General features: G+C 41.1%; 1 protein-coding gene across 3 annotated transcripts; it reads left to right on the top strand.

Moving 5' to 3' along the window:
• Positions 1 to 329: 329 nt before the first annotated feature.
• Positions 330 to 21,018, top strand: LOC108934336 (serine/threonine-protein kinase D2-like). Of its 3 annotated transcripts, XM_029251520.1 has the most exons (18): positions 330 to 1,316; positions 10,216 to 10,354; positions 13,949 to 14,080; positions 14,327 to 14,490; positions 14,730 to 14,922; positions 15,121 to 15,198; positions 15,294 to 15,465; positions 15,553 to 15,670; positions 16,304 to 16,381; positions 16,998 to 17,334; positions 17,523 to 17,575; positions 17,698 to 17,770; positions 17,949 to 18,055; positions 18,221 to 18,382; positions 18,795 to 18,893; positions 19,242 to 19,509; positions 19,597 to 19,682; positions 20,121 to 21,018. In XM_029251520.1, exons 1-18 carry the CDS (start codon positions 957 to 959, stop codon positions 20,337 to 20,339), a joined length of 2,838 nt encoding a protein of 945 aa, XP_029107353.1. In that variant the 5' UTR covers positions 330 to 956; the 3' UTR covers positions 20,340 to 21,018. The 3 variants fall into 3 exon arrangements, with proteins under 3 accessions (XP_029107353.1, XP_029107354.1, XP_018607490.1); XM_029251521.1 differs by lacking the exons at positions 330 to 1,316; positions 10,216 to 10,354 and adding an exon at positions 11,835 to 11,978; XM_018751974.2 differs by lacking the exons at positions 330 to 1,316; positions 10,216 to 10,354 and adding an exon at positions 11,835 to 11,992.
• Positions 21,019 to 21,217: the final 199 nt, after the last annotated feature.

The raw sequence follows: 21,217 nt of genomic DNA, 5'->3' as shown, positions 1-21,217 counted from the left end.
CCCCACTTGGCCTGTGCCCGCTCTCTGGTGGGCCTGGGGCTCGAGTCCAGCTTGGGGTCCCTTGCGACAGACTGGCATCCCGTCCTGGGTGCGTCCCCTCCCCCTCCAGCCTGTGCCCTGCCTTGCCGGGTTAGGCTCCGGTTTGCCGCAACCCCACTTGGGACAAGCAGTTTCAGTCAATGTATGTGTGTAAGCACAGCACACGTGTTGTGTTCTATACCAAAAAAGTCAACAGGAATAAACAGCTTTTAGAAAAGGTGTGATATCAAACTGGAACTAGAAAGGAATACATACTGTCAGCACTTACTGTACACAGCTGTGGGCAAAAAGAAGGAGGCGTGGCCGTTTTAATTCTCTCAGCCTGTTTTGATTGGCTGCGAAACCTGCCAATCAGTTTGCTCCCTTCGCAAGTCTGCCAAAGTTGAGCAGCGAAAAGAGGAAGGGCCGGTGCTGCTGCGCGAGGCGCGACGAGAAACTGAAACGGAGCAGGACCTGTAAAGCAAGACGGACGAGGCTTTCACTCCACTTCTCACAGTTTCCTGACGTGCAGCAAGGAAGCCATTTTGTACACGGCGGTTCAGGGCGGATAAACTTTTTTTTTTCTTTCGTCCTGTTTGCTTCTTCTTGTTTTATTTTCCTTCCTCCGCCGTCTTTTATGCAGTTAACAAAGTAGAAACTTTCCCCTCAGCGCACCAGCCTCTTGTTGAGGAGGAGGAGGAGGAAAACAGGCCCCTCCTCCTGTTTTTTGTGAGACCAGAACCGTGAGCGCAAAGTTACCAGAGTGCTGTGTGTGGAACAGACTGAGGCAAGAAACTTTTCTCTCGTTCTGCTGTTTTTTTGTGCCCTCCTCCGGCTCGTGGCCTGCGACTTGTTGGCACGGCGGCGTCTCCTCTCTCTTTCTCGACCCGACCGGGGCGAGGTGTGTGGTTGCCTGCCTGCTGCAGGCAGGCACGAGGATGGCCAACGTCAGCCCCTGCTTTTCCTCGAGCCCCAGCCAGGACCAGCTCTTCCTTCTCCCCGCGGGCTTCTCTCCCGCGGGGTCCGTAGCAGGAGCAGCGGCGCACATAAATCAGAGCCCCGCTCTTGGCCACTCAGCCGCACTGGCGGCACCGGCGGAGGACTGCGGTCCGGCGCCGGGCCCTGGAGGAGGAGGAGGTCAAGCAGGGATGCTGCTGACGCCCGCCGGCTGCGCTCCACCACCAGCTGGGGTGTCATTCAACATCCAGATCGGTTTGACCCGCGAGTCGGTGCTGCTGCCCCAGTCAGCAGATCTAGCTTATGTCAAACAAATCGCTTGCTCAATTGTGGACCAGAAGGTGAGTCTGGGAATTACTGCTGAAAATTTGTGTGTGTGTGTGTGTGTGCGCGCGCGCGCGCTCGCTGGAGGTACAGTATGTGCACGCGCTCTATCAGTATCTGCGCACAAAACTGCATTATGGACCTTTTTGGTGACGCTGACTGCGGACACCTAAGTCACCTGGGTGTTTCAAGAAGGAATGGTGTGAAAATGTAAACTTTTTCTACTTCTATATTTCACTTTGTTGCTGTCCTTTTCTGATTTTTAAACTTTTTTTTTTTTTTTTTTTTTTTTTATTATAAAAATTCACTTTATCCAAAGTGGATTAAAAGCTTTCGGTGAAGATGTGCTTCAGTCTGCATTATTCATTTAGCTGACACTTTTCTCCAAAGAAACTTACACTGTTAAGGTACTTACAGATGTTTACCCATGTACAGCTGGGTAATTTTACTGGAGCCGTTTAGGGTAAGTACCTTGCTCAGGGGTACTACAGCTAGAGGTGGGATTTAAACCTGCAACCCAAAGGCTGCAGCTGTAGCCTCTACCCTACCAGCTGTATTTGGTGTGTAATACATAGACATGTATTTGTAAACATCCCAGGAAGGCTCATGCATGTGGGAAGTGCACTTTATTCTAAATAATGGCAAAATACACCTGCAGACCGTACTTGACAACTGCTTCCGAAGCAGAACAAACGTAACCGTTACGAGATTAAACCATTAAGCCTGATGGTTTTGACGCTACTAATGGAGATTTTTAAAATGATTTGATGGTAAGCACAGGCTAAAAGTACATATTTTTTTCAAATGTATGCCTTGCATTGAAAGGTTAGTGCAGGATTGCAGGATAATAAATTTTAATGTGGTTAGTTATCTGACTGTACTGACTCTGTGGAGATGTTAGATCTAACAAGGGTCCTGTATTACTTCCCCTGTTTTCACCCTGATGTCTGTCATCAAGAGCAGGACTGCATTTCAGCCTGTTCTGTGTTTGGCAATTTGACTGGGAATCTTAAAACAATTTATTACAGATGTGTACTAAGTAAACAAAGTCTCTCTCTTATTCTTTCTCCTTTTCATCTACCGATTCAATCACAGATTTGAAACTTTCTCCTGATTTTTATCTACATTCCTGTCAGCAAGACCTTGTCAAATGCCACATTAAATCAGTGTGATGAGAATAATGAATGGGCAAATAGATGACTTGTTATGGCTAAGAGCTTAGGCACATGGCTTACAGGCAGAATATGTGGTAACACTGCTGGTGTTTTTTTTTTTTTTTTTTAAAGCAGAGCAGAAAGGGACCCTTTTGCCACTTCATCAGGCTAGGAGTCACTAGAGATACACCTGTCCTTAATAGAACACTTCATTTCGTCTGTAAAATCACCCCATTAGATGAATTCCTCATTATTAAAAAAAAAAAAAAAGGAAAATATGGTTTAGTGAGAACATAGTGATGAAACAGGCGCAGAAACCTTTTGGCGATATACACTTGTTTGGTGAAACCCCTTTTAAAATGTCTGATACAAGTTCTGAGGTTGCTGCGGGGAACAAAAAGCCCACTGCACAAAAAGGAGTCTATGCTTTGATAAGGCATTCCAACATTTTTCCATTGTACAAAACCTGTTATATAAGAGATGAGTATATTCCAGTGCTACGGCTATATTTTAACACATAGGATGTTATAAAATTGGTGATTATTTCATGAAGCTGGTGCTCTTTAAAATGTTCAGTGCATGGCGGTTGTAGGTGTAGCTGTGAAATGTATTTGAATGTGTACAGTATGGAGCAGTATCCTGCATTCCACCCAGGGCAATTATTGACTGTAGGTGCACCTCAGTGGCTTGTTTTGACAGCCAGTTCAGAAGTAACTACAACATTTTAAGCTAAACAAAAACTGACATTCTACTCCCCTGTCCAGACAAAACTGCTTACTACTGCTGCTGGCATTCTCTCAACACCTCCTAGTATAGCTTTCTTAGTGCCTCCATACAGCTGTGTGTCAGTGCTGCGGAGACATGTCAGTTGACTATTGTTTGCAGACTGAAACAGGAAATAAGGCTGATTTCCTGGCTCAGCCATCAGAATGCCAGCCCCTGTCTATGTTTTGCTCCTAGTGCTCCCTTGGGCACTAATGGACTCTTGTCCTCCCTCCTCCTGGAGTACAGGGCGAGACAAGATCCTTCCTTTATTTATTCTTTGTAAAATCACATACATTAAAGGGACAAATTCATTAAGCATTTGTACATCTATACCGCAAACAGTGTAGATGTCTTTCTTTGGAATATTTTTTTTTTTTTTTGCCCTTTTTACAATGTTTTGCCTCATGTGTATCCCTTGATCATATTTGTATTGAATGTCCCTATACTTTTTAAAATGTTTTGGAGAGTTCACTAGCCTAAGCTGAAACAGAAAAGTTGACAAGTGTCCATGAGCAAAAACTTCAACTTGGTGATCTTGCAACAATGTAAGTAGTAGTACTGATATCTGATTTACTGTTGTTTACTCTTTTGGTTTACAGCAAAATGACTCAGCAGGATTAGGATTGTTTTCTCAGCACTCTAAGGTTGGATGTTGAGACAACAACGTCTGACCCCCCCCATGTGAATTTTGCCTCTAAATTGCCAGAATGATCCGATTGGATTATTTTTTTCCTGAATGATAATATATAATTGTAATTTTGGTGCTTTGGGTATCAGTACTTGTCTTTCCTTACTAGTACATAGGCAGTATATTCCTTCAAAAATGCAACACAAAGACTAGTTCTCTTAGATCAGTCACCTGGACCTGCTATCCTGTAGAAGTATGAAAAGATTTAATCTAAAATTCCTATAACACTGCTGTTATGAACAGTATTATATGGTTATTTTCTAAGAATAGTTGTCAGGACCCAAAAAAAAAAAAAAGCTGCTACACTAGAAGCTTTTCTTAGTGGAAAGCTGACAGTTGCACAATTATGAAACTAGTATCATCCAAGTCATGACCTGTAACAAAGTATAGTAACTCTTGTGCTGAAGAGCTGATTCTACTGCTGTCTTAGAAGCACAGGGCACTAGAGTAAGAAGAGATCAGAAAACAATGGAAAAGAACAGAGAACTGGAAAGATGTGGATTCTCAGTTTTTACATAAGATCCATCTGAGATGTGTATAATAAAGATGGCCTTTTCAGGAGGTGTTGAACTACTGATAGTGCTGGATAGACGATGAGGGAATGGTTTTGGAGCACAGTAAGCTCTGTCTGCTTGTCTCAGTGTGACAGAACTCCTCAGTTATTGCACAGTGTTTAGAAAAGCTGGAAGCCAGGTCAGCAGGAACCCCACCTCACAAGACAAATAAATGAGCTCAGGACTTAGTGGGAGGGGGAAAGAGCAGAAAAATACTGGAAAGGAAACTGGGAGAAAAGGACGGAGTGAGAGATAAGAGGTATATGTAATAAGGAGTGAAAGAGAGAAACGGAGGTAAAATGTGAGGATAAAGGGTAAATCTATTATTAATCGCCCTAATCCTCTCAGGTCCTGAAGTAAGACTATATTCTCTGAATTTAGCCTGTTGCAGTAGTGTTATTTTCTTTTAATCCCTACTCAGAAAAACCAAGTGAAATGAGTTTGTCCAAAGAAATTCATTATGGGACTGAATAGAAATAAAAAAAGGTCTTGGTACTCAGATAAAAAATACAGGGTATGTGTAGATTAAAAGGAGACTAATTAAAAAAAAAAAAAAAAACACAAGTACTGGTAGGGCATGTTGGTGACTGCTGACTTTATTCCAACTCTGCTTTATTCAAACATGCTACCAGTTGATTGGACAAAAATGGAAGTTCAGTATATTCGCTTGAATAAAGTGTTGCATTTTAGAGGCACAAAGTATAAAACTTGAGCGTAACCTATGGGTGTGTATCCACACTTGGATATGCTCCAGGAAAAATACCACAAAGCATGTCGTAGATGTGTCATTTGTAATGTCAAAATATGGTTCCCCCCCACAGTGTAAACATTTACCTTAAAAACAAGGAGTTTAAAATTTAATTCTCAGACAAGTTATTCGTTCCTGACCAGTTAGCTGGAGTGGAGAGTCAAGATTTATTTTTTCTATAAAGAAAATAAACGGAAGTGGTATTTATCAGTCATCAGTATGAATGAGGGATAAGTGCTTTGACATCTAAGTTTTTAGAAGTGTGTGTGTGAAGTGGCACATTTGTCATAGTGGCTGACACACATTAATGAAATGTAAAGACAACTTGAACTGTTCTCACTCCGTTATTTTGTGCATACATAAGGTGTGTAGCTGGTGAGCTAAATATTTCCTTACATGCACCAAGTCATATATGGATGTAGTCACTTCTACACAGTGTCATTTTGGAAGCAAAAAGAAGAAATAAAAAGTAATATCACTCACTTTTGTTAACCACTTGTCAGGGTCACACTGGCCCAGAGCCTATACCAGAAGCACAGGGCACAAGGCCAGTGTATTGCTGTTCAATCCTTATTCATGTCCTCAGCAATTTCAAATGAAAGAATCTGTCTGAAGCATAATTTTGCTGTGATCTCCTGATGGTAAAAGCAGAATAATTTTGGAATGAGTTCCATGTTCTGTAAGATCAGAAAAAAATGTGTGGAGACTAACTACTAATTTATTACAGTGGCTTAAAGTACATAGCCCAGTATGGGTTCTGTGTGCTGTTTAACTTACCTGTTACATACTCCTATCGCAAAGCAGCAAGAATTTCCTGGAATTGTTTTTTTTAAAGCACTTTGATGAAAAGTATTTTCCTCCTGTTCCAGCTACACTACAGAAGAAGTATACAAAATCTGGAAAGTCCGGAAAGTCCAGAAATGTCCATGCTGTGCACGCCCATGTTTTAATTCCTGGAGCTTATGTTTTTGGGAAAGGGCAGGCAAATTCTATGCTACCAGATTAATAAATTTACTCGTATTTTACTTTTGTATCTACTAAATACTGATGAGGAAAGATCTGAGTACCACTTGTTTGTATTGCGCTGCATTGCCATACAGTGCAGCATGTTTTAAATCTGAAGTGTTAAATGTATAACCTTAATATTGCTGGTGTATTAACAGTATTTTAAATAAACCGCAAAATAATAGAAGGCTGCAGCATATCTCTTCTATAAAGTGTATTAAATATTTTAAATGGTATTTGAGGAATTTATATTTATTTGCAAATATTACATTTTATTCTGAAATACTCATGTTTCTTTCAACTTCCTCTGTGCCTGCTCTCTGAAATGATTAACAGTTGGTTTTGTCAAGTTTCAGAACCATTAATAATTGTTGCATTTGCTAGTTTGCTCAGTTTTTACTGGTTTTCATTGTTACATGCTGAAACCGTGCTGTTTTCTATTCCTCAAATGCACAAAAATAAAGTGTAAACACACTGTCAGTGTGTTCAAACAGGCATATAAAACTACGAATCGGGACACTTTTTTTTTTTTTTTTTTTCTCTCCCCCCTTCCTACTCGCCTACAGCATGTGTACACTGTCTCTGTAGAAGTAGAATAAAATGTACTGGTGAGGACTTAAGATGCTTGATACAAAGAACCAGAAATGATTTGTTGTTAGCTCCTGTTGCTATTATTCTGCTGTTAAAGAGATTTAAAATGTAACCCCTTTAGACAGCTTCATATTTTATCATATTAATTCAGATAAAGTATTCTGCTTGAGGGTATGGCAGCAGGGCCTTTCCTGGAACCTGGGGTAGTAATTCCAAGAAGACGAAGCCGTATCCATAGAGAACGATACTGCCTGTTATGCTCCCACTAACAGTAGATGTACATCAATAAAAGTGAATATATGGAAGGAGTTTGTCACATATTGGTGGATAAATACAATGTTACTGTACAGGCTTCATGTTCAGTGCATTGGAGCCCAGTACTGTTCACGGTGAATTCATGTAGTTACAGTATAATAATTTGTGTTAGTTTTTGGCAAGCAGGTGACAGGAAAGCAGATCAGTAAACAGGAAATAGAAAAGATAGCTTTATAGATAAATCAAGAGGGTCTAATTTTCCACTGCAGAGACATGTTCTCTCTGCGTTTGACGTTATTTTATTTTGGTGTGGGTATTCCCTATACAGATTTCTTTTACTCGGTCTACTTTGTGTTCATTAATATTACTGAGTGTGATCTCTTGTCTATTCAAACAAATCAGAGAGAGGAGATTCTATGGTCAAAACTTTTGAAACAAAGAGGTAGAACCAAGATTTATACGTAAAAAAAATCAGCTTAGATTATTTATTAGATTAATTATTACAATTTCCTGTTTGTACAGCAGGGTAACTGAGAAATTCAGACCGAGTACCTCGAGCAAGGTGCAACAGAAGGTCGGATTCAAACTCATGTTGTTTCAATGCAAAGCGAAAGCTTTAACTACTGCTCTACTTGCTGCCTCAAATGAAGTTGCACCAATAGAGCAGGGGATAAGAGCCAGACTGGGATTCAGACAGACAACCTCTAGGTTTGAAGTTGTTATCCCTAACCACTGTCCCATAATAACAAAACTCGGACCTTCACTATCGGGAAAAAAAAAAAAATTAAAAAGCCAGTCTGTTCAGATGCTGCAAATGTAAGGAAAGTTAAAATCCTGTAGGGTTTACCATATTCTATGAACTTTATTCCATTAACATAGCTGATTTGAGTTATCTAGCAAGGGTTAGGGTTCATTTTGGGCATCAGTATTACACAGTAGCACACATTAACTTGAGTTCAAGTTATATAGCCAGTTCAAATGCAACATTCAAGTAGAAAATGATATTCCAGTGCTTATGATAAGGCTGTTATTTGTTTTACCTGTAGCCTTGTGACAGTACTCTGAGACTGGTTTCAGGACAGAATACTACACAAAAGCAAATTGTGTTGTGGCATTGTATTACAGTAATATTCTGGTTATAAATTACACTGAATTTTACCTTGTCACTGAAAAGTTAGCAGATTTGCAAAGGAACAGTAACTTATTACTGTAACTTTTTAGAGTGGGTGTGGATTTCATGTACATGATGCTGATGTCCTTTGACAGAGAAAGATGCTCACACATGCATATCAGGTGTAGCTGGAGCCGGAGCCGGTATACTTTTCAGAGCGAATAACCAGCACAAACTCATACTGGCAGTTCCATTGTGCAACTAGCATATGACATGCAGTTTTCATTAACATATTAATAAATATTACTGTACCTTTGCAGCGGTCATTTCTAAAGTTTATACTTGATCAAAATCCTTTAGTTTGCATTTCTTCACTTTAGTAAAGGGGCCAGTGATTAGTGTGTAGCAGTTAGCTGATAACTTTATCCATGGTGACATGGTGCACAACTATTTTTCATAGTTGCTACACACACACACACACACACACACACACTCCAAAGCTGCTTGTCATGATGAACCAGAGCCTAACCCAGCAACACAGGGTGCAAGGCTGGAGAGGACACAGCCTAGATGGGAAGTCAGTCTGCCCCAAGGCACCCCAAGCAGGACTTGAACCTCACCATGCAACAGGACCCAGCCAAGCCTGCTGCACCACCACACCCCTCTTAGTTATTTTTGAAAACTTGCTATTTACATTTTAGTAAAACACAAAGCCATTTCTATCACCAAATACCATATCCTTAACAAGTAAATTAAGACCAGCTTACCCAATAACTGTTTTAATTTATTCAAACTCATAAATGCTATTAAACTTATATAAACATCTTTTTTTCCTCAGTTGAACTACCGCTTTTAAACCTAACAGAAGGATGGAGAAAAAAACAGCAATAAAATGATTAGTGAAGAATAAATAACAGCCTATGAACTCTACCACAAATCAGGTGGCACAGCAAGTAGTACTGCTGTCTCATAGCACCTGGGTGGTGTGGGAGGATGTGGGTGCAATCCCCACTCAGTCTGTGTGGAGTTTGTATGTTCTCCCTGTGTCTGTGTGGGTTTCCTCCCAAAGATATGCTGTTCAGGTTCCCCCACAGTGTGTGAGTAACACAGAGAGATGTATGGATGAGTGACCCAGTGTAAGTCACCTTGGTGAATAAGGTGTGAGGACTGGTAACACTACACAGAGTTCATTGGAAATTGCTTTGGAGAAAAGTATCTGCTAAATAAGTAAATGTAAAGACAGCTGACAGTAAGAAAGCTTGATTATTTGTGTGGTGTATAAGTTTCTAAAGAGTTTTATAAGTTTATAAAGAATTTAATTTGGAATTTTGTGAAGTAATGAAACAAGGGTTACGGAAAAGTAATATTTTTTTCTTTATAAATGTACAACAATTGTAAAAAGTGTCAGTGCCAGAATTTAGTTTGAAAAGTTCAATTTTTCCAGTAATTTATGGCACTAAGTACTAGTTAATTAGTTACATTTACTTGTAGTCATAAATGAGCGGAAAAATTCAGTGAAACATTGTACTGAGCTTTACTGTCTCATATATCTGGTCACCATGTGACATTGGCCACTGTCCTATTTTTTTAGTCTTTGTGGTTTTTAACAATATCACGGTGGTACAATTTGCCTGACGTATGCATTCATTTGCATATTTGCTTTTTCTTTTGAAGCCATAAAAACAGTATTTTAAACATTTTTAAACAGATCCTTTTTGCACTTCTTAAACAGTAAAATTTTCTTGTAATGTTTTTGCATATTTTTGCTGCATGTTTAGTACTGTGGTTTCTGCCTGTCTTAATGTGTTTCAGCCTTTTCCTAAAAGAGCAACTATAAACTGATTTTACAGTATCTTGGTGAAAATAGAGTCAATCACCTTTGCATTTCGTATCAGACTCAGATCTACTGGCAGCTTAACAAGTAATGTGTGCCAGCAAAAAAAAACTGTGCTATTAAACCACCAAGAAAATGTTTGAGAGATTGATTTTATTATGGTATTTAAACCCATATTAAATCTGTTATTTCTATTTTGTCCCTTCTGCAGTTTCCAGAGTGTGGCTTTTATGGAATTTATGACAAGATCCTACTATTTAAACATGACACGGGCACCAACAACATCCTACAGATAGTTAAGAGTGCTACTGACATCCAAGAAGGTGACCTCATTGAGGTAGTACTGTCAGGTAGGAGTGTCTTCTCTGTGCAATTTCTGCTTCATAGCCCCAGCCATTCAGGCATACGTAACCTTACAGGGTACTGTCAATTCAGCCATTTGAAATAATCCCTCATAATGCAGCCCTTCTGCCCTAAAGTAAAAGCATATGCTGTTCCTAGTAGTTTCATCTAGTTTTCTTACCAGTGTATGAATGGGTTACAAGCTCCAAAGCTAACAATAACAGTAGCAACAGCAGTCTCGTCATTAGAAGATGTCGTGCACGTTAACATATATATATAAGAAACGTGAGAAGGAGGCCAGTGGTCTAAGAAATGCATTATTTTTATGTGTGCTTTGTGTCTATCAGGGGAAATGCACACTATCTTGCCAGCATTAAAATAGCATTCGTACAGGAAGTTGCAGCCCATGCTTCTGTGGCGGATGTGGAGTGTGTGTCAATGTTTTTTTTGTTTAATCTACACTTACATATACCCAAGAGGGTGCCAGATCTGCATACCTAATAATAACATATAACTTTTTTAAATGGTCACTGACAAAGAAAGCTTTCTGCTTACATGGGACAGTAAATGTCAGAATAAGAGCTAAAGGTCATTTGTTGCGCATCAGTTTTTAGTGCTAAAATTTGAATAAAAAGGTTAAAATGAAAAAGAAAGAAGGGGGTTTCCTTTCTGTCATACATGACAAAACATGAAGACAAGGCAGATGTGGAACATATGCAAAGTTTAATGAGAACACTAACTTTAGTTGTGAATGTCAAAAGGCAAAGCAGAAGCAAGGTACTGAACTTCTGGAAATAAAGAGATGGATTGGAACTAATGGAATCTCAGTAGAGCTCCCAAAGCAAGCAGGGTGAAACAATCTTTTATACTAGGCAACAAGTGATTTCAGACTTAAACAGTGCTAAGTAATTCATAATGTCTTTATGTATATAGCAACAATGACATCTGATGTGAACGGTACTAAGTTAATAGTAATAGTGTCAAAATTAATAGTGCCAGACATGAAAAGGGATGCAAAAACTTGCAATGCAAACTCGCATCTGACATCACATCTCCAAATAATTCACTGTCAGTTGAGGGCGATGAGGTCTGTATTTGTCTCTCTGTTTCTGGGTCTGTGATATTACTCCCTTCCGGAGCTTGCTCCTGCTGCAAGATGATGCTGGGATAGGGGATGAACCCTGAGCGGAGGGTGCTGGGCAAACTCAGGTTGTGTGGAAATCAAAAATGAAAGGAGGCTCCCGAATGTCCTTAGCAGACACCCATCACTATACGTCTGACTTATACTCCTCATAGTATAAGGAGTGTGAGGCTAAGGTCCTGTGGGGTTTCAGTAGAAACATATGGAAGGTGGAGCAAACAGTACTGGATGGGCAGCTCTAAATTGTTGGTTAGCAGGTTGATCCACTGCACTATCTTGAATGGACCTGTGTACTTTTGTTGCAAACTTCCTGGAGGGAAATTTCAACTTAATTTCCTGTGTTGAAAGCCAGAGCTGTTCACCCAGTTGGTAAACGACCACGCAACACTTACGGCCAGTCCTGAGATTTTGTCATCAGATGGCCTTTTCAAGGTGGACGTGGGCCAATCGCCAGACAGTCTTCCTCCTCCAGAACTAGTCGTCCACAACAGGTACATTACTGGAGGTGAGGGTCCGGGGAAATGGAGGTGGCTGAGGGGGTGAGATTGGTAGACAAATTCCTGCACGTTATTCATTATAGTGGGCCACCAGAAATGTTCTGACACAAGCTGAAGAGATTAGGGTAGCCTAAAAGAAGTAATTTTTTCATCCCCTGAAGGACCTCGGAACAAACTGATGGCAGTATGCATTCCTTTCCTGATGGCTGATTGCCATGTCCAGGGTTCTGCGCTTGTGCAGTTTTGACTTCATCGATCTGTGCCCACCAGCTGGAGCTGACAAAAAAGGAAGAGGGCAGAATGGTGTCGAGCAGTTTTTTTGCCCTGGGCGGTACCAAAGATTCGTGAGAGAGCCTCCGCTTTGCAATTCATAGATCTTAGCCTGCAGGTTACTGTGAAAAGAGATTGGGAAAACAGGGCCCAGAGCCTGTTCAGGCTTTAATCATCAAGCCTTCTTGTAGATATTCAAGTTACGATGATCAGCTAATACCAAAATAGGGTGTGTGGCTTCTTTGAGGCAATGTCTCCACTTTTCTAAGGCCAGCTTGATGGTTGACCAAGTCTTAGTCACGTTCAGTAGGAGAGTTGATGTGACAAACAGGCTCAAGGACACGCTTGCGGTGGTGCCCTGTGATGTGAAAATGAATGTAAAATCGACCCCATCCCAAACGTCAGAGGCATCTTACTTCTACCATAAATGATGCGGTAGGGTCTGGTTCCTTAAGGCCTGATATTGGCATAAAACGTTCCGTGAGACTATCGAGTGCCTGGAGTGCCTCGGATGTTCAGGATAGCCATCGTGGAGTACCCTTGATCAACTCTGTAAGTGGAGTTCCTCAGAACTAAAGCCCCTGACGAACCTCTTGTAGAAGTTTGAAAAACCTAGTAGCCTTTACATGTCTCTTACAATATTTGGTCCTGGTCAAGAAACCATAGCTCTCATCTTACCAGGATCCATCTCTATACACTGAGGGCTCAGAGTAAAGCCCAAGAAGGACACAGTGTATTTGTGGGAAAAAAACACTTCTCTCCTTGCATGGATACACGATTAGCATACAAACGCTATAGCACCTGTCGGACATATTGGGCGTGTTCTTTGTAGGATTGTGTGTAAAGTAGTATGTAATCCAAAAACACCAGTGTAGACAGGTTAATTAGATAGCACAACAGATTCACACACTGACTGAAGCTGCTTGTCCTGAGCAGGGTCGCAGCAAGCCGGAGCCTAACCCGGCAACACAGGGCGCAAGGCTGGAGGGGGAGGGGACACACCCAGGAGGGGATACCAGTCTGTCATAAGGCATCAGAAGTGGGACTCGAACCCCAGACCCACCAGAGAGCGGGACCCGGCCAAGCCCACTGCACCACCACGCAATTACACAACACCTAATTTACATGTGCTGCTGGTGATGTTTGCATACTTTTAGAAGAAAGTCCCTGTCCAATAACCTTTTCACACTGCTGGACATTAAGACATTTAATAACACATAAAATGTAAATGGGGGGCGCGGTGGCGCGGCGGGACCTGCTCTCTGGCGGGTCTGGGGTTCGAGTCCCCCTTGGGGTGCCTTGATGGACTGGCGTCCCGTCCTGGGTGTGTCCCCTCCCCCTCCAGCCTTGCGTCCTGTGTTGCTGTGTTACGGTCTGGCTCGCCATGACCCCGCGCGGGACAAGCGGCTTCAGCCAATGTGTGTGTAAAAGATAAATGTATATGTACATTCAAATGTGAGTCAAGTCTGAGTAATTTGTGTCTAAGTTGAAGTCACTCAAGCAATTTGGCTTGACTCTCAAGCAATAGTGTCATTTATTTTAACATCACCAAAGATTCACATGCCTTCTGTCATCCTTCCCAATGCAGCCTGTTTTTTATCCCACTCTAGCTAGTCTTTCCTTCCGTTGCACCAGTGGGATGAGTCAAAGATTAATATTTCAGGGGCTCTTGTTTTTCTTCCTTTGCTGTGTAGCGGCTGCCACACCTGAGGACTTCCAGATCCGGCCTCACACCCTGAATGTGCACTCTTACCGTGCTCCTGCCTTCTGCGACCATTGTGGGGAAATGCTTTTTGGCTTAGTTCGACAGGGTCTAAAGTGTGATGGTGAGTTAATCTTATTTGAAAAGCAGGGCACATTGTCGGGGGTTGTTGACATGAACTTGAAATCTGAATGTTTTTGGACCCAGATGGTTCTGCTGCTGTCCTTTTAAGCTTCATCTTTGAGTCTGAATTGCTTGTGTAAAATATCTTAAGTGAACAACTTATGCCTTTTGGGTAAAAAAAAAATGCAAAAGCAATAAAACTCATCAAATATGTTGCAGTACAACAATCTGCCTCTTTTTACTGCAGGCTGTGGATTGAACTACCACAAGCGCTGTGCCTTTAACATCCCCAACAACTGTAGTGGTGCTCGCAAACGACGGCTGTCCAGTACTTCATTGACTAGCAGTCAGTCGCTGCGGCTCTCAACATCAGAGTCCTTGCTGAGCATCCAAACAGACGACACAACAATGGTGTGCTGCCGCGCAGAAATGGGTTTTTAAATATGTCCTCATCTATTAAATGTATACATAATGATAACAGCATACTTGCAGATCTAAGGAGTACTGCATGTAGTTCTTCCAAAAAGAATTTTAATGTAATTTTTGTTGACCTCTGCTGGCAGTTTAGCAATGCTTTTTACCTTGTTTTGCTATATGCTGATTGTCACCAATGCCTTATTTATTCTAAACTAAGTCTGTGTTTATAATAGCTCTTACAGTCAAGAAACCCCAATGAGGCACGTCGCCTGTACTCAGGACGTCCTATTCACCTGGATAAGATCCTGCTCACTAAAGTGAAAGTGCCTCACACCTTCGCCGTTCATTCCTACACAAGGCCAACTGTGTGCCAGTACTGCAAAAGGCTGTTGAAGGGTCTCTTCCGGCAGGGACTTCAGTGCAAAGGTGGGTTTGATGCCTGTGACAAAGGTACTGTGGGCCTGTCTGATCATCAGGTCTCCATGAGATAGAAGTAAGCAATGGATTTGAGAGGACTGGTATTGGTACGAAGGAGGGTGCAACATAAGGTTGACAGTTGTTTGCCTGGAGTAACTGAATAGAGTGTATAAATGCTAAGTGTAACCCCTTGTCTTTCCTTTGCAGACTGCAAGTTCAATTGCCACAAACGCTGTGCGTATAAGGTTCCCAATGACTGTCTGGGAGAAACTATTATAAATGGAGGTAAAAGACATCATGATCATGAAATCAGATGGTTCTGGGTGTTTGGATGCTCACATATGTGAGCATTATTCTGATGGGAGATCTGTTTTTCTCAGAAACGCTAGTCCCTAGTGGAGATCCAGAGCCCATGGATTATACGAGTGACTCTGAAATATCTGAGAGGTCATCTATCATGGATGATTCGGATGACACCTGCAGCATCCCTGGCTCGTTTTCTCCAAACACATGCAGTGACAACAGTCAGGATAGCAATGCTGAAGACCAGAGGTTAGTAAGTAGGGTTACGGTTAGAATGACTTGAAACACAGAGGCTGTTAAAACACGCTTTTGAGTCAAGTCCCCCTCTGCACTCAGCTCCATGGGCTTCATCCCCTTGATGCGAGTGGTGCAATCTGTGAGGCAAACTACACGTCGCTCCAGTACTGCAATCAAGGAGGGCTGGATGGTTCACTACAGCAACAAAGACACACTGGTAACCATTCACTTCCTCCAGCTTTGAGCTTACTTTATCTCACCACACATTGCAACGCTCCACATTCCTCCGACATTTCTTGCATTTAAATATGTTTGCTAATTTATTCTTTTACAAACTTATTTGTCTGTTTCATCACTCTATGTATATATGTACTCTATGTGTATACATGTATGTGTGTTTGTATCCTGTGTATTGTATGCTCCTCCAACTAAATTGAATTTCTTTATGGGATTAATAAAATTTTGTTCATTCATTTAGGTCTGCCTTTCACATTCTCTCTACCTTGGTAGTTGACTGATAATGACATAATGCTTTAAACAAGACAAACAAAAAACAGCGGGACTGTTGAATTTGAAATGGAGAGACAAAAATCAGTAGCTGTGTGCTTGCTATTTAATTTTCTTTTCTTTAAATGCATACAAATGCAGCAGTGCTACATTTATAGAGGTTTCTACAAGATAGGGTTTCATACAAAAAAAAAATTAGTTTCAGTTCAAAAATGATATTTCTTGCTGCTTTCCAGGGCTTGTTTAGTTCTTTGTTAACGTTTCAGTCTTTGCTGTAAAAAATATCTTTCTGTTTAGATCCCTATGTCACTAAGCATTGACCTATCCCCTTTTGCTCCTTCAGAGAAAACGGCACTTCTGGCGTCTGGACTGCAAATGTATCATCCTGTTCCAGAATGATACCACCAACAAATACTACAAGGTCAGACAAGTACATCTGATTGATATGCTGTATCCAAAGCAATTATTTTATTTATTTTGTGTCTTATAGCCAGGGTCCATGTTCATGAAATACTAATGTTACTTCACAGAATTGCTTCATTTCTCATATCATGGAACTTCTTAAGAAGGACAAATATTGGTGAAACCTTCATATTTCAAAACATTCTTGTGTAAACTAGATTATCACTTACATAATACATGTACTCTGGCTTTTGTTGTTTAAAATACTGGGCTGAGGGTTACTTAAACCTTCAGGGGTTTATTTTGATAAGTTAAGACCACAAAATTGCTGCCTTATTGATTTCAGTTGGGTTTGGTTTTGTTTAGTTGTCCTTATAAGACATTTCTGCCATCCACTGAAATTTCTGTGAGCATCTAGGGCTGAAATTTCAACAACTGCAAGAGAATTCAAATTTGAAGGAGAAAAGCATCTTTTGTGGTCATGTCAGATTACATTTCAAAAACAGATCTATATTTAAATCCTTTAGGGCATGACTACTAAAACTTTATTAAAACTCCTGTGGTTCCTCTGTTCATTAAGTTTTAGGATGCTTTCACTAATATGTAGTCTATCCTATCCTTTTCTCTCATGCTAGGAAATCCCTTTGTCAGAGGTCCTTGAAGTACAGCCTGCCAGGAATTTCACTCTTGCCCCACCTGGTACCAGTCCACACTGCTTTGAAATCATCACCAGCAACATATGCTACTTTGTAGGGGAAGATACGAACCCTTGTCAAACCTCTGCTCCTACCCCCTTGCCTGCCTCTTCCTCTTATCCTGATCATCCTATTTCCTCCTCATCTCTTGATGACATAACTCCTAACAGCGGGATAGGAAGAGATATAGCCAAGGCATGGGAGAATGCCATCAGACAGGCTCTTATGCCTGTTATCTTCCAGGACGCACCTGCTCCAGCAGGACAAACTCCTCACAGTAAGTTCTGCTCGATGCTTTTTTTCCTCTTTGAAATTAAAGTGAATCCATACGGACATTTTGCTGTAATGTTGAAGCGTTGTTGTGCTCATGTTTCTTTGCGGCACCTTTTGTAGTCATTAATCACTTAATGTACTAAGTGTTATGACTGTAGAGGTATAACAAATCATTTTCATTTTCATATATAGGACAAGCATCTGTGAGCATTTCTGTCTCTAATAGTCAAATCCAGGAAAATGTGGTAAGATGATGACTTCTCAATCAATGTCTCTTTATTTCTCACAAATTACTTGGATGACTTTAAGAAGGTTTTCATGTAAGTTGTTATAATTATTGATGAGGAATGCATTCTGTAACCTACAGGACATTGGCATGGTCTATCAGATCTTTGCTGATGAAGTGCTAGGGTCTGGACAGTTTGGAGTAGTGTATGGAGGTGAGTCTCATACACTTTAAGAGGTGTTTGCAGGGTTATTGTGTGAATATTGATAGAATATGTCCAATATATTGATTGTAGAGCACTACGATCTTCATATCACCATTGTTGATTGTGCGTTCATTCTTATTCCTATCACTCCTATTCTCTTCCTCCCTCTGATATTCTCTGGTCACAGGAAAGCACAGGAAGACAGGCCGTGATGTGGCAGTGAAAGTGATTGATAAGCTTCGCTTCCCCACCAAGCAGGAGAGCCAGCTGAGGAATGAGGTGGCAATCCTCCAGGTAATGCAGCAGTGCGAAAAAGACATTAAAACATACGTAATGAAATGTAGGTTATTGCTACAAAGGAATGGAGGATGTAGCTTTCTGGCCTCAAATACATATATCTATATTATCCATTACCAGAACCCTTTCAGCTGCTTTTTCGTCTCTTTTTCCCTGGCACAGAGTTTGCGTCACCTGGGTATAGTAAACTTGGAGTGCATGTTTGAGACGCCAGAGAAGGTGTTTGTAGTGATGGAGAAGTTGCATGGGGACATGCTGGAGATGATTCTATCCAGTGAGAAGGGCAGGCTACCAGAAAGACTTACCAAGTTTCTCATCACACAGGTATAGGATGATGTCTGACTTTGTTACATAAACTTTAACAACTTATCAGTAAAAGTATTTGGTATTCTGAATACTGAGCATTAATGCAACTGTGAACACATGTTGTGTAACATCAAAATAGAGGCTTAAACAGCACATTGTCAGATTACTGCATTTGCCTGTTTTAAATGATTTTTTGGCGCCTACAAGCTTCCAGATGACTGTCTTGAAAGCCTCAAGTGACTGGAAGAAAAAAGACATAAATTTTTTAAATGTTACTTCTGTGTTATTTCCCATGCCATAATAGTTGACAGTTTTATGGACTGGGACAATATGCCTGCTGTGACAAACTAAACCTGTCTCTGTAAATCTGTGACTGACCCCTCTCCCTGTGGGAAGTCTTTGTGTTAACAGCCTGATTCTGCTTCTTCAGATCCTTGCCGCCCTGAGGCATCTGCATTTTAAAAACATTGTGCACTGTGACCTTAAGCCTGAGAATGTGCTTCTAGCCTCCGCCGAGCCCTTTCCACAGGTATGCACAGTAACATGCATCTCCACAAATCACTCTCATTATTGTCATATGAGGGATGCCTCTGTTTTCCAACAGACTAAGATTCCCACAAGACAGTGGCTCCTTTTCCATTGCAGTACTTGGTCAGGGGTACTGTGGGGAGTCAAGCTCAGCAGATGTTTGTTTTAACCATTTTCATAATTCAACACATTTTCTTAGTAGTACAGTGTAAGATCTGGAAAACCTGCTGAACTTGGCTTTTTGTAACCTTAGTTAAATCACACTGCCCTCTGTTTGATACCATTTCCTGGAGAAATCCCGCTGAAGACTCTTGTTGTATCTCATCGGTTTCCTCTGTTCCGTGGCCAGGTGAAGCTGTGTGACTTTGGCTTTGCGAGGATCATTGGGGAAAAGTCATTCCGTCGGTCTGTGGTGGGCACGCCTGCTTACTTGGCTCCTGAGGTGCTGCTCAACCAGGGTTACAACCGCTCCTTAGATATGTGGTCTGTGGGTGTCATCATGTATGTCAGCCTGAGCGGCACCTTCCCTTTCAATGAGGATGAGGACATCAATGACCAGATCCACAATGCTGCTTTCATGTACCCACCAAACCCCTGGAAGCACATTTCCCCTGAGGGTAAGGAATTTTGAAAAGCGTGGTCTGAATTAGAATACTATGTCCCTAAGATAGCAATAATAAAACTTGTACATGTTTGCCTTCCAGCCATTGATTTGATCAACAACTTGCTGCAGGTGAAGATGAGGAAGCGATATAGTGTGGATAAGAGTCTCAGTCACTCCTGGCTTCAGGTATATTTATCAACTTAATACACAAGATTATTCACAATGATGTGCAAGCACAGTAGTATTGAGAGTCCAACAGAAATATCTTTACAGTTCACAAATGCGTGCGGCTGCAACATTTACACATGCTGGCCTTCACATGGGGGGCATAATACCGTGCAAAGCGGTATATGTGAAAACATAGCTTGAGACAAAGTTATAACGAGAAATATTAGCGAGTCTCAACTGAACCACTTGTGTGATTATATTTGACAGATTGAGTTTTATTCACATAGATCTGCAAGTTTAAATACAGAAATTAACTACTCAATATGCTGCTAATACAACAAATCTGCAACCAGATTTCATTAATTTGAGGTGGTAGTATTGCTATACTCTCAGTATCCTCCTATAATCATGCATTTTTGTGCATATGTTCGTATTCTGTTATTTCTTCGACAACAGGACTTTCAGACATGGCTTGACTTACGAGAGCTGGAGTGCAAGTTGGGTGAGCGCTACATCACTCATGAGAGCGACGATAATCGTTGGCAACTCTTTGCCCAGGAGCACAAGCTGACTTATCCTGCCCACCTGGTTGTCACATTGCCACGCTCTGAGTATGAGGAGGACTCTCGTGATGCTGACGTGCAGGGCCTGACAGAAAGGGTCAGCATCCTATGAAGGATCTGGGCAGGAGGATCACACTTAAACTCAGACTGGACTGCTTTCTCAGTGGGTATGCATATAAGATTTTGCCTTCACAACTGAAGGAAGGAGAAAATCTTGGCGCTAAGCACTCTCTGTTCAAGAACCAAAAGACTGCTTTCCCACCTGTCTACCTTTCTGGTGTATCCTCAGTGGAGAGGGATTAGGGTTCCTCTTAGGTGTTCCAATGTGCCTGCAGTTAAGATTCTGACTGTAGGAAGTGATACTCGCTTCTCTTCTGCAGATGGCTCCAGTAGTGTAAGAAAGACATGTGCACTGATAAACGTGGTGTAGAAGATCCATCTACCTTCACTTCATTTGTTATTAGTACACACAAAGTCAACTCTTCTTTTCTAGTTTGATGACACAAAGATTTAGCATCAGCAGCACATGGGGGTTGAAGAGACTTCTTTAGAAAAGTATCTAATGCTTGCTGAAGTTCTGTTATGTGGTAGTGGGAAGAATGACAATCTGCAATGGAGCAAGGCAATACAATTATTTTATGAAATGGTCACGGTGTGCTTGTTTGTTATAATGCAAAGTATTTAAATGTTTCATGGTCTGGTGTCAACGCTGTTGTACATCATGACATGGTGAATAAACTTCTGTTTGGCTCAAAGTCATTTTCCACTGATCTTCCAGAACTGGTCATATCTAGAAGCTGTTCAATCAAACTGTCAAAGGAAACTGAGTTAGTACCTTAAATCTCATGGTATAAATTTCTTGCTTTCAGTATGAAAATGTTGAGAATTTAATTGTAATATTGCAGCTGGACTCAAAATCCTGTTGCTCACCAGGGACTAAGATCACTTTACCTTTACAGGAAAGTGAAGAGTAATCTCACAGAATATTCA

This window comes from Scleropages formosus, chromosome 4 (genome assembly GCF_900964775.1).
Source record: "Scleropages formosus chromosome 4, fSclFor1.1, whole genome shotgun sequence".
Lineage (NCBI taxonomy): Eukaryota > Metazoa > Chordata > Actinopteri > Osteoglossiformes > Osteoglossidae > Scleropages > Scleropages formosus.
This window is presented reverse-complemented; position numbering and strand designations above follow the sequence as displayed.